Below are 13,084 nucleotides of genomic sequence, written 5' to 3'. Positions count from 1 at the left end.
AAGCTACTTGTAGATAAACTCGAGCAAAATTCAAACTGTCAGCGAATATCAAATAAACTATTAAACTTACTTGTGGAGCGCGTATGTGTAACTCGAAGTAACTCGAAGTAGCTTGTGGAACAAACCTATAATCGAATATACTTCGTACGGAAGAAAATGACAGGCACTGTCAAGAAAAAATTTCCAAAAATCAACGGTAAGTTCTAGCAACTCAAACTTACATTTTTTGGCACTAGAAATGAGTGGGCTATACGACTGCGTACTCAGAAACCCCCCTATTGTGAGTCTCGACTAGTAGTGGATAAACGACTATTATTCGATTATCGCTTTTCCATGGTATTGTGAATGTCGATTTCTCCTTCAATAAGCGACTGTGAATAGTTTTTTAGTCGCTCATCCTTCTTCAGCTGTTTGAACGAGACAACGACGTTTAGAATATCATGGAAAAGCGGTAATCTAAACAATAGTCATTTATCTACTACAGTCGACACTCGCAATAGGGGTGAGGATGTTGCCATACAGGAAGGTGAAATTTTTTTCGAGAGAAGAAAACGCCATAAGAAATCGAATAAAGAAGCTCGAAATTTACCAGACGCCATACGGGATCCGCCATATTGAATTTTGCAATTCTGACAGCGAATTCGTATTTAGCGACCCTGAAACCCCCCTAATATGAAATTTCGAATTATTTCTTTAAAGCTTGGACTTTTGGCCGCACTGTGCAGCGGGCCAATGGAAGATTCTTCTACAAACGAAAAGTTTGCTGCGTATTTAAATTTTTCGTAATACCAATTGCAGATGTACACAACTACATACAAACACTACGCTAATATTCAGACAAATTTATTAATGAGATGGAAATAATTATCAATTGCTGGAAGAAAATCCAACCATGAAAATGTAATTGCTAAGAATATTTGAGCAAGAGAGGAGTAGTCTGAGTCAGAAAATGTCTTTATGACGGAGGGGGAATTCATTCCGATCGATTAAGCAGCAATTCAAGTCACCCGAGCAAAATTTAAATCAGCACCGTAACGAATATTAAAGATTTAATTTTGAAAAAAAAACAATGTATTTTGTATGTATTGTTTACTGTAGCACTCTAATGGTTTTAACAAAAGCAAATAGATCGGGTTTTATCAGTTGGAAACCGAGAATATTGTATGACGTTATGCACTGCACTACAAAGTTTATGAAGGTAAAAATCATAGCTGTTAAATTTCCATTACTATTAGTAATCATTAGTGTTTTTGCAGTTTTTAAATTTAATGATTATTTTAATTTTCTTGCATAACACAGCAATTAATAATTAATTATAAATATAAGTCATCAAACATAATAGTGACTAATTGCCATTAAACAAATAATCAAATATGTAATTAGAAATAATAAAATAATCAAAATTAATCAAATTATTTGTTTTATTTATTTGATTATTTTGAATTGTTTGATTATTTCTAATTATATTATTTTTCCAAATAGATGAAGCTGATTTTTTAAGATGAATTTTTAAAAGTTAGTATTAAATTCAACAATTTAGTATTAAATAATAATAATAATAATAATAGCAATAGATTGGCGCTTACACATATGTTAGTGTTTGGCCGAGTTCCGCAAAATAACAAAAAACAAGATTAATTAATTAAAATATTGATGTTACTTACTTTTAATTTTCCCAATTTTTTTTTTTTTATGATTTTATGTGAAGAAATAAGTTCCGGATTGATCTACAAAAGTCGTTGTAAAAATTAAAAAAATTGGTATTCCCACTCTTATTTTCAATTTTTCAAGCACATGCCGTAGACTGAAGATATTGTGGCAGAGAACAAGGATTTCTTTTCTAGAATAAGGGATTAAAATTGCACCTTTTAAGACCTATAAAATTTTCGTATCAAACATATTGTGTTTTTCGACCCACCCTAATGTGCATATATTAACTGCGCTGTAATGTATTATTCACAAGTTGAAATAAATCATAAAATTGAAAACAAAAAATAATCAAAATAATCAAAAATTATTATATTACCTACTCATGTAATTAAAAAAATCAAAACTAATTGAAAATACTCAAATAGTTATGTAAATCACACAATTAAAAAATTAAAAAAAAAATTTAAAATAATCACATATAACAAAATAGTCAAGTAATTAAAATTAATTAATTAATTAACTTTTCTTTTAAGGAATTAATTATTAATCATTAAAAACGTGCAAATAATAGTATCATTAAATGGTTATCCAAAAACAACATACTTTAATTAATAATCATTACGATTATCAATCATTATTTAACAGGTATAGTAAAAACTATTCCAAGACAATGCGTATGGTCAGATAGCAACTATCTTTGGTTAATATTCGAATACAAAACGAGCTTCCGTCATCGCTGGTCAAATTTGGTTGGGAGACAAACCGGTTTCGGCGTTCATTTTCCCAGCTTGTTCCGGCAAACTTAAGCATACAAACTGGCAATGTGCAACGATTACCACACATTTTCCATCCGATCCAAATCGTAAGTCTCTGTTTTCGTTCGCCTAATATGAGACGTCTGCATGAATCCATTCAAAACGATAACTAATATTCTAATTGAATGAATGTGATCGGCTTTGAATTTTATTGAATTTAAATGAATAGGTTTTGATATGAGTAGCGACACGGTAACGTTCAAACGTTGTAAGGCACACTGAATGAATTTGAATTACATTCAGGGCATTCATATAAACGCGTAACTGCCTCGTAACTTTGTAAACCGGTTTTCCGTACAAAATTAAACAATTTTACGAGGTTTACGTGGATATGAGGCGGCTTTTACGCGTTTAGATGAATTGCCCTAATACTTTTTTTTTATAAATATGAATATGTTTTAGAGCTTCCCACATACATGCCTACATACATACATACATATGTACATTTTTGTTACATGTAATCAACGTATGAAAAATCGAACCAATAAATATTAATTTGACAAATAGTCAACATGAAATGAGAATTTTAATAAGCTAAAAATATCTAAAAAAAAGTATGCAAGTATTGATTTAGAAATAAGTTCAAAACAAAGTCGACATCTCTTTGCGCGAATTAAAATTTTTTCTTCATTCCACTATCCCAAGGGAAACCGATTTCAAATGGCGAAAATTTCGAGAATAGTTGAGCACGTTAATTTCTTAAATTTCTGAAAATTTGGCGCGTCTGACTACCCATATAATACCTCGGTTATAGCATTGCGCAACCAAAGCACATTCTATGAGACTTGTTTATATCCATGGGCGTAGCCAGGTAGGGGCAGGGGGGTGCTCGAGAACCCCCCTAACCTTCAAATTTTCCTTATATATATATAAAATAGTACCCTGAAATGCCAGCTTAATAGGGTCGAGCCCCCCCCCCTAAATTTCATTCTGGCTACGCCGATGTTTATATCGCACATATTCATACACACATATGTAAATCCGAATTAATCTATAAAAGAAGGGGAATAAAAACGCCACCGTGATGTTACGAGTGCTGGATTGGAAAATATTATTTTAAGCAATTATTTTCTTTCCTTAGTTTTTTTTTTTAATATTTATACAAATTAAACGCTAATAAAAATGTCTAATAGTACAAGCATTATATAATTCATACATACTTATTTATATACATACACAAATGAACTAAAATTGTATGTCTTCCATTTCGTATCTGTTTTGCTTAGCTAACACTTTCGTGAGCATAGTTTCACCAGTTTGCCATAAGTAATTCACGTTTAGTTTATAGGGACACCTTACTCTTTTTGATCTATGGAAAACTCGCAGCAACTCGTTATAGGTGTCTCTTGAGGATCAAAATTGCTCGTAGTGTTTGAAAATGAATCGTGCCCCAGCTGTACCGCCATTGCCTGTGAACTGTTGGTCGAATTCAGACGACGAATGCCTGGCTTCGTATTTTCTGAATGGCTTCTGACGACGTTATCGTCGGTAAGGTCGACATTGTCAGTTGCTGCAGATGGCACTGGTGATGTGGATGTAAGTGAAACAACACTTGCTGCTGATATTGGACTTAGACGTGTTCGTGCTGGATGCGTGTGTTGAGATGCGGCAAGGATATTTGGCGACGCTGCAGTTGTCTGCATGGATGCAGACGATGTCGCTTCGGCCACAGTAGTTGAGTTTGGCAAAAGCAAAGGCTGCGACACTACTGACGTGTTTAATATTGCCACCACCTCTTGCCCACGCTCAACGATTGGCGATAGTTCCACAAATGATGGTACGTTCGTGTTGATCTGTTCGGCTATACTGTTCCCCTCTCCCTCTTCACACACCACGCTTGCACTCAAGTTTCTCGCTGGCAAATATTCGCCCTCTAAGTGTTGTTGAGTCGTTTCGGAGTCAACCACATTTTCGAATGTTCCTGTTCCCAATGAATTGTCTGTTCTGTTCTGTTTCTTTTCTTCGTTAAGTACAGGCTCTTTATTGACACCCTGGTTTGATTGGCTTTCTATGGAACTCGAAGGGGTTTTTTCATCATTTTTCGACATTGCTGCGTCGTTATTAATGTTTGCCTCATTTTTGCATGAACTTTCTTCCTCCGGATTTTCACATTTTGGAGCTGAAAACAAATAGAGTTTCGAAAAAAATAAATACACATCCTTAAGGGGTTACAACACAAAATCATTTTCTTTCTTTTGCTTAAAAAATTCCGCATATGTACTCTGAAGGTTATTTTAAGCAGTTTCCCCTGCCATAACTCAAAGTACTACAGAACTTACCGCAGTTAGAAGTTAGAGTGGTAGAAAGGCGCTACATTTTTTCCGTTTCTTTTTTCTTCCAGATCTATTGGACCTGTTGGATCTATTGGATGATAGCGAATTTTGGATGATAAGGACGTTAAACTTCGATTGGTTCATAAAAACCATAATAACGAAGGAAACAAAGGCAGCTATTGAAAGAAGACAACCAAAAAAAAAAATCTTCCGATAGAGGCTATGTTCTATGTGACGTATGTCAAAGTTCAAGTAACGGTGGCGACTTTTAGAGTTTAAATACAAAGTTGATACATCTGACTTACGACCGGTTTTATACCATCAATACCCCTATGTGCGGTGATTGCAAACATACTGGCAGTTCCAAATCAGCCATGTCTGTATATTTCTGGTCTGGACCGCTGCGGACATTCAGGCCCAAACCAAAGCGATACCACCTAAAATTTTTGATTTTGTTTTCAACTTTTGGCTCATTCCACGGTAATCGATACCGAATAAAACGAAAATAAACTAAAGAATATGACTGTATTATTTCTAGTAAGTAAGAGTAAATAAATCTAACTTTCAAGACTGAAAGCCAAAATTCTGAAATTTATCTCAAAATCAGATATTTTTTTTAATCTACGTTGTACCATTTACAAACCCATAATATGAGAGGTTAATTTTTTTTCAAAATTTACAAGACTGATTTTCGTAGTCTATTAACGTTTTTTGCATTGTTTAAACCGTCAGTGGAGAGACAAATTCGTTAGCATTGTAACGGCGTAATTTTCAAATTTTTCGGGCAAATACTAAATATTTTATTATATATTGAAGCAAAGCATATTTTAATGTCACGCCCGTCACAAGATACACAAAATAGTTATTTTTTTTGGGAAAACACATCTTGGGCAGTGTAAAAAAGCTGACGAAAGTAACGCTATGACACAGGGAAATATGTGCGAATTGCTTTTAAGTATTTATATGCTTTTATTTTCGAAAAAAGAACCAACCGATTATGTTGGTCACGCCCGTCACATGTCACACCCGTCACAATTTAAAGTTTGACAAACTTCAATAAATTCGGCCAGGGACTGCTACCGTTACTTATCAGCTAATCTGAAATGTGTCATATACTATATCTGTTTGTGATCAGCGATGATAAAGCTAATCATAAAAAGATATGTTGCTCGAGCGATGGGAAAACTTAAGCTATGCTGTCACGGATAAAAAGATATCATTACTTCGCTTGTCAGGGCAAAAAAAAGTATCTGAAACGGTTTTTCAGTGACTAAAATTCACGTCACAGTGACTAAAATTCAGATAACTCGTTCGGATTAAATTGTTTTTGGAATTTTTATTCCAGGCATTGTGTATATCTCGGAAACCTACTACAAAATACTCGTTTATACGTTTTAAAGAATTTTGTATTACAGTTTAGGAATTAACCCTTAAAATGTGAGTTGAAATGTCACACCCGTCACCGTGGAATGAGCCTTTTGTATTTGTTCTACCCCAAACACATAAGGCTTTATAAGGACCAAAATGTTAAAATTCGATTCATCGCAGAATTTATCCGTTATTCGAAATACCTGATAGTCCTGATCAAATTGCGCTTGGAAAATTTTAAGCGCCACTTCAATTTGTATGGCTTATAAATGGATTATTTTAGCTGATAGTTTTGCATTTTCCCGGAATTTACGGACAATTTAGCGCCACTTGGCTGAATTGAAAAATTTGGTATGCGCATTTGTGCCCTTATCGTGCGTTCTATTTTTGCGCTGACAAAACCGCACAGTAAAACCACTCCAGTCCAATCCTTTCACCAAGTTTTATACGCGACTTTTAACCTTTCTGCACAAATTGGGTCAAAAAGATCCAATTTTTAAAATTAGGCTAATAACCAGCGTTTAAATCAATTTGAAATTTTTCTTAATTTAGTTTTCATGGGTGGCTAAAAGTTTTGATAGCTGCTGGTTGAAATAAGCTGTGAGCCACTGTATGCGTCAGAAGCAAAATTATTTTTTACCAAATTTTCCGACCGTCCGGATGGTGTAATCCCTTAATCTAACGACAATTGTGAACTGAATAAAATTAAATACTATATACTAAGCTAAATATGGTTATTGTACTAATGTAGATTTTTTGGGCAGCGAAAAAGATATTTTAGCGTCCACAAACGAGTGGCCCTGTACACAGAACATAGAGAATGGATCCCTAACCTAAACACTGCGAGTTACATAATTGGGAACACTTATTCGCCTCTTACAGATCTATTCTGCACGTTACCGAAGATTTTGTAACTGGAAAATTGTATTACCAAAATATTTTTGCTACATAGTTCTTTCACCAGTGTGTATTTGGAACACCTCATAGATGTTGCAAAAAAAAAAAACAAATGGAAAAAAAAAAATATTAAAAAATTAAGTTCTAATGTATTCACCTGTTATTGTTGTTGATACCGGCTGTAGTTCTGCGGCAGTATTTGGCATAGCCTCTGCTGTCGTCGCGTCATTCAACGAAGAAGTTGCCACTGATGGGGGGGTTTGTGCAACATTTTCAGCGGCAGTTGCCGACCTCGTGTCTACATCGTCTGTGGCTGGCGGATTAAAAGAGATTGTTATGCCAATGGTTTGGCCGCTGCCACTACTGGTGTTGCTTCCCATTGCCATTGCCATTGCATTTGTTGAGCCATCTGCGTCTGCCACCTGTGTTATGGTAATATTGCCATCTATCGTTGTACCGCCGGTGCCACTTCCACTTCCAGCACCATCACCCGTTGCTGCTTCGCCTGCTGCTGAGGCAGAGGCAGCGGCTGCATCTAAATTTGCCGGATTTATTTGAATGGAACGCAAATTGATGCGTTGCAAATTGGCGATTTGTACGCGGACACGTGGCGCTCCCATCCAGCCACGTTGTAGAAGCGTGCGCCGCAAAGTGTCCACAGCTCCGACGCGTCGCTGCAGCAAGCCACCAACGAATGGTATTTGTCGCTGATTGCGAAGAGCATCAATGAGCTGCTGTTCTTGTTGTTGCTGCTGTTGCTGTTGCTGTTGCTGACGAGCCGGGCGACGAAATAGTCGACCCATTATAATTGCAGCAGGACGCCCCTGGCCCTGCAGCTGCTGCTGCTGCCTCTGTTGGGGGCCATTCCCTGCCACATTCTGATTGTTTGTTATGATAAGTATTTGCGCTTGTTGAATAATGACAGGCAGCTCGTAACGATGGAAAAAGTAAAACATGGAGTGCTGCATGTCGGGCAAGAGAGAAAGAGAGAGAAAATGGACAATCAGATTGCGGGATATGGCAATATATGTAGAAGAACAGGCGAACACATTATGTATGTATGTATGTCCATGGTTTACACGTGATATGTATCAAAAGCAGTCATAACTGCGCAGTTGGCACTCTTATAACTCATCGCCGCTATAACTACCTCGGCACTGGAAGTCTTCATGCCACTCCATGGTATGAAAATTTTTTAACAATTTTCTTAAATGTATTTTTAATAAGCTACATACATACATACATAAGGTGCATTCTTTTACAACCGAGCTACAAAAAAACACTCGCTTAAATAACGAAATACATGCAAAGCAACAACACAAACCCGGCTATTTATTCGAGTTCAGCCAGCTCGGTTAAAAAAAAAAAACGCGACCTTAAGGCCAGGGTAGTTAAGTGAAAAACTGCTTTATTGTGAATTGTTAATGGAAAAGTGATTGTGGAAATTTTTGCTCCCTTATATACACTGCCGGAACAAAGTATTGGCACAGCAAATTTTTCACAATATATGCAACAATTTTTATTCTAATATTTTTCTGCCAATTTTGTAGAAAAATATGGTTCATTCAACAACAAAAAACATAAAAATATAATTCCTAAACTTTGTGCAAAACTCGCGAAAATTCAGCAAATTTTCATCAAAATTTTCAACTTTTTAATCAGATCAGATAGATCTTTTTTGAGTATGCAGTTTTGCAGCCCATTAAATTCTAGTAAAAAAATGCAAGTTCGGAGTTAGTCAAAAATCGCGTTGATTTTTGGGAATTTTTTTTGTTGAAGGTGTTTTGCATATTTTCCATATAAAGTATTTTCGAAAAAACAAAAATTGTATGGAAGAGACTGCGTGAAAAAAAATTGCCAAAAATCAACGGTAATTCCTAGCTACTTAAAACTTGCACTTTATTATTATAAAATTGATTGTACCCTCATTTTACCTTTCATCCTTTGAATGCGCTTATTGGCAAAGAAATAAAAAGGGTGAGAAAATACTTTTCCAATGATACCTCACAAGCCTAAATCAGAAGAGTTTAGGTTCAGTTATTCAAGTTTTTCTTATACCAATCTTTGAAAAAAGTTAAAAAAACAGCATCAAAAATCTCATCTTACGATTCCGTTCAAAATTTGTATTTTTTTATTTAATATTTGTATTTAAACTTTTTAAGCTTAAACGGTTTTGTCATTTGGGGTAATTTTTTTCAAAAAAAAAAATCTTTAAGAAACTATTTTTATTCATAAAAAACTCCATTTTTGGAGGTTTTTTCAAATCGGTCCAGCTCGCTTAAATCTTAAGATTTTTCCGAAATGTTTTGGTGGACGTCTTAAAATATAATAGATTTTATAATTCCAATGGAAAACCAGTACCGATTTTTTTTATATGGGGAGTGATGCAGTTTAATATATATGTAAGTAAAAAATTTTAGCTCCCATTTTTAGCCACAACGACTTTTTTAAGCTTTTTTTACATAAAGCGAAAATACATACATAAATAAACTTTTTTCCAAAAGAAAATATTTTATGTTACTACTCAAAATGATATCTATGTACTTTTAATTAAAACAAAAGTTTACCAAAATTGTTTTTGTGTGGGATTGAAAATGAGAACGTGTGAGCTAGGGCCAATTTCAATTACAGAAAACTTAAATGGCTCTTAAGTTTTATTCTGGATTGTTATTTAAATGCCATTTAGCTTTCGTTGGGTTTCAGAGCAACTTTCTTTAAATGTACCAAACAAGTGGCAGCACTGTTGCTTGTTCCTTGAAATTGTTGTCGCATTAGTTTGTTTATTTACAGTTTTGTGCTGAACATCTGATTGTTGTCGAGAACATTATCGAGAACCTACCTGAAAATCGAAAAAGTTACCGTTTTTGAAATCGGCAATTGCCATGATTTTAAACTTCACGTATTCTAACAATGGAGCACCCCTCTAAAATAGTCTAATCGGAAATTCCATCGTTCCAGACCGATTCAGCTGAATCTGGTTCAAGGACACCGTGAGTTATGAGTTGGTAGCTTTCTTGACAATTTTTTTTTTAACTTTTAATTATTCTTTTTGGTATAGAACAATCCTAGGGGGTGAGAGCATCAAAATTCCGACTTTACTTTTTCACATGCATTTTGGACCACCCTAATGTACATATGGGTCAAAATCATGGATCCTTTCAGTTGCAAGTAGATTGTAGTCCAGTCAGTTTACAATTTGATCTCATTTTGCCGATTGATATAATTTGCAGTCGACGACAGATTTAATAGGCTGACTCAAATGCATTTTTATTTTTCGTTTATTTCATCCGAAATAGCCGATAAGTCATTCCGGGATTACTATTTTCCTTTCTGGGCGCCTTCTCTATCGTGTACTGGGACCCACTGCAAGGAGGGGCTGCTGGTCCTATCGGTGTCACACACACAGCAGACGACAGTCTGGCTAGCTGATCAGCTTCTTCATTTCCTTCGACTCCCGTATGCCCTGGTGGTACCCATCTTAGATGGATGGTATCTATTGTTCTCAGCAAGGGCATTCGGTTTCTCGATGCACTACAGGGCCAAAGAGGATTTCACCTCGAAGCATGATACAAAATGAAGGAAGGCCGTTTAAATTTGATTGTAGTAGTTAGTTAGTGCATTTGATGCCACGAGTATGGTCATTAATGACTACATAATTTTTGAATTTTTGAATTTTGGATTTTGTTTGCGAGTCTTGCAACGCCTTTGCGCTTCAACAGAGTAGACATTTTTTATTTGCAATAGCCAACTTTATTGCAATTGGTCTTTAACAACGTGCAGGCTCCGAATAAAATCGATAGCCAGCCACGTGAGCGAGCGCCAGCGCACCTGCACCGTCATCCACAATGACATCAACCAACCAACTAACCAATTTGGATACAAGAGTACTTACATACGCGTGTATACATGTATGTATGTATGTATGTACTTATGTATGTATGTATGTTATATAGATAGTACATAGCTAGAGGAATGCACGTGACCGACACAGTTACGGTGGCACACTGTTCTAGCCAAATGCTGATGCCAAATTAATTTTAGCATAAAGTTTACGGGAATACTAGATACATAACTGTACAATGCGAAATTTGATGCAAACACCTTTTTGCAAATATCATAAAAAAGCTGACACTTAAAGAGACGAAATATAGAAATTGGAATATTTTCCCCTATAATTTTCGCTATTTTTCTCCAATTTTGCAAATTTCTTTAAATTTTCTTGCCGTACACTTCCTGACGGGTAACAAACCACAAACAAAAATATTTTATTACTTAGCGGACTTTTTTCGCTCACATTTTTTAACCTGGCTAAAAAAAAAAACAAGATTTTGTTAGTTTAAGGGCCGATTTCATAATAACATTAAAGAATATTTAAAAATTTAAAAGATGCTTTTTTCGCTGATCGCGGTCATAAAGCCACTTTAAAGATAACGGTGCCCATAAAGGCTCTTTAGTTAAATAACCGAAATGCAAATTTGAATGACGTATAACGGTCCGTGTTGTAAGAAAACAAAAGTATGTAATTTTCGTAGTATAATTACATATTTATCACAATCAGCTAATGCAATTTTACTTAGATCAGCATAACCAACTTTGTTATTTCCATTTAAATGAACATTTTGTTATAATTCAATTGCCATTGCATTTATGAAAACACTTCTTGTTTAAAGTACATTCAAATGACACTTTAACCAAAAGGAAACTTTTGCAAAAAGAACTTAAAAGTGTTTCATTATGAAAATGGCCATAAGAATTTTAAAACATTAAAAAACGAAGCAACTGCTACCGGGATCATTAAAATGGAGTGGTTCGAGAGCGAAGCGAATAAAGCTTCGTTGCACTCTTTCAAGTCTAGAGCAATGAGTTGAGTAAATTGGTTTCCCGACTAAAGAGGCGTATTCCAGCTTTGAATGAACCAGAGAGTTATACAGAATTTCTTTGAAATCTCTACCGTAGCGCCGCAAAAAAGCAAGGTTAGAGTAGGCTTTAGGAATGGTATAGCTAATGTGGTTAATGAATCAAACATTACTCCTAGGTCTGAAAATTCCTTAAAGGTGCTCGTAAACGATGAGAGTAAATACCTTGAGAATAAGAATTCACTCTCATTCTCCCCGTCTAACAAGTAATGAGAGTGGGTATTCGTTCTTAACGTGGAGTTCTCATAAATTCTCAGCACTGGAATATTCTTACCCGTGTAACAAGTGTGTTTGATAGTTTTCGTACACTCTCACTCATATTTTCAGCCCTCATATGCTACGCGTTACATGTTTGTGCAAATTTTCGGAGGACACTTTATTTTTTCGCTCATTTCGCGAGATACTTAAATTTTCCGCATAGTACAAATTTTGATAAATGACAAAGGGAAAACATATATGTATATGCATATGTATTCAGTGGCAGCTTTTCAAATTGGATCGAAAATATTGAATCGAAAGAAAACTGCTTTAAACGAACTACACCCCGCGATATCACATCAACATTTCGTCGCTGCGCCAACAAAAACAGTTATGTGGTTTTTAATAACTTTTCAGGAGAGCAAAAAGGCTGATGGTGCTAAAGTAATTTTTTATATGGAAAAGAGTGAATAACACCGGCAGCAAAAAAATTATCAAAAATCAACGCGATTTTTTATAAACTCAAGCTATAAAACTGCATACCGAAAATTATTCTAGAGATTAGAATTAAAATGCTTGGAACAGGGATGAAAAGTTTGCGGAATTTTTATGATTTTCGTACAAAGTCTGAAATTTAGATTTATATATTTATAGATTGTTAGATAAAGAGCTATACTTTTATATAAAAATAATGAACCTTTAAAAAAGCAAAACAAAGGTAGTCAAAACTGGTAAAAATGTCGCTACAGCGAAAAATGGTTTGAAAACCCGCTTAAATTCAAATCCGCATAAAAATAAACCGCATAAAAAGAGACCTAAGTGTAATAGATTGTATGATTCCAGTGGAAAAACAGTACCAATTTTTTTTTTTTGTATGGGGAGTGATGCACTCTAATATACATATATATGTACAAAACACTCGTATGCGACTTTTTCATGGCTGCGAGAAAATTTAAAAATCGCAGAT

At 35.1% G+C, this 13,084-nt stretch overlaps 1 protein-coding gene across 1 annotated transcript in view; it reads right to left on the bottom strand.

Annotated features, from left to right (window-relative positions):
- Positions 1–3,487: 3,487 nt before the first annotated feature.
- The window catches only part of LOC108365596 (uncharacterized), a 34,760-nt gene continuing 25,163 nt past the window's right edge, over positions 3,488–13,084 (bottom strand). Inside the window, exons 12-13 of the mRNA XM_017619662.1 lie at positions 7,161–7,965; positions 3,488–4,584 (exon numbers count right to left, since the gene is read on the bottom strand). Coding sequence (XP_017475151.1) covers positions 3,761–4,584; positions 7,161–7,965 — 1,629 coding nt within the window. The 3' untranslated portion in view covers positions 3,488–3,760. The remainder of the gene's footprint in view (positions 4,585–7,160; positions 7,966–13,084) is intronic.

The sequence above is a fragment of the Rhagoletis zephyria genome, unplaced genomic scaffold (assembly GCF_001687245.7).
Source record: "Rhagoletis zephyria isolate East Lansing unplaced genomic scaffold, Rhagoletis_zephyria_1.1 Rzeph_scaffold_01924, whole genome shotgun sequence".
Lineage (NCBI taxonomy): Eukaryota > Metazoa > Arthropoda > Insecta > Diptera > Tephritidae > Rhagoletis > Rhagoletis zephyria.
The sequence above is the reverse complement of the archived record's forward strand: the minus strand, read 5'-3'. Positions and strand labels throughout refer to the sequence as shown.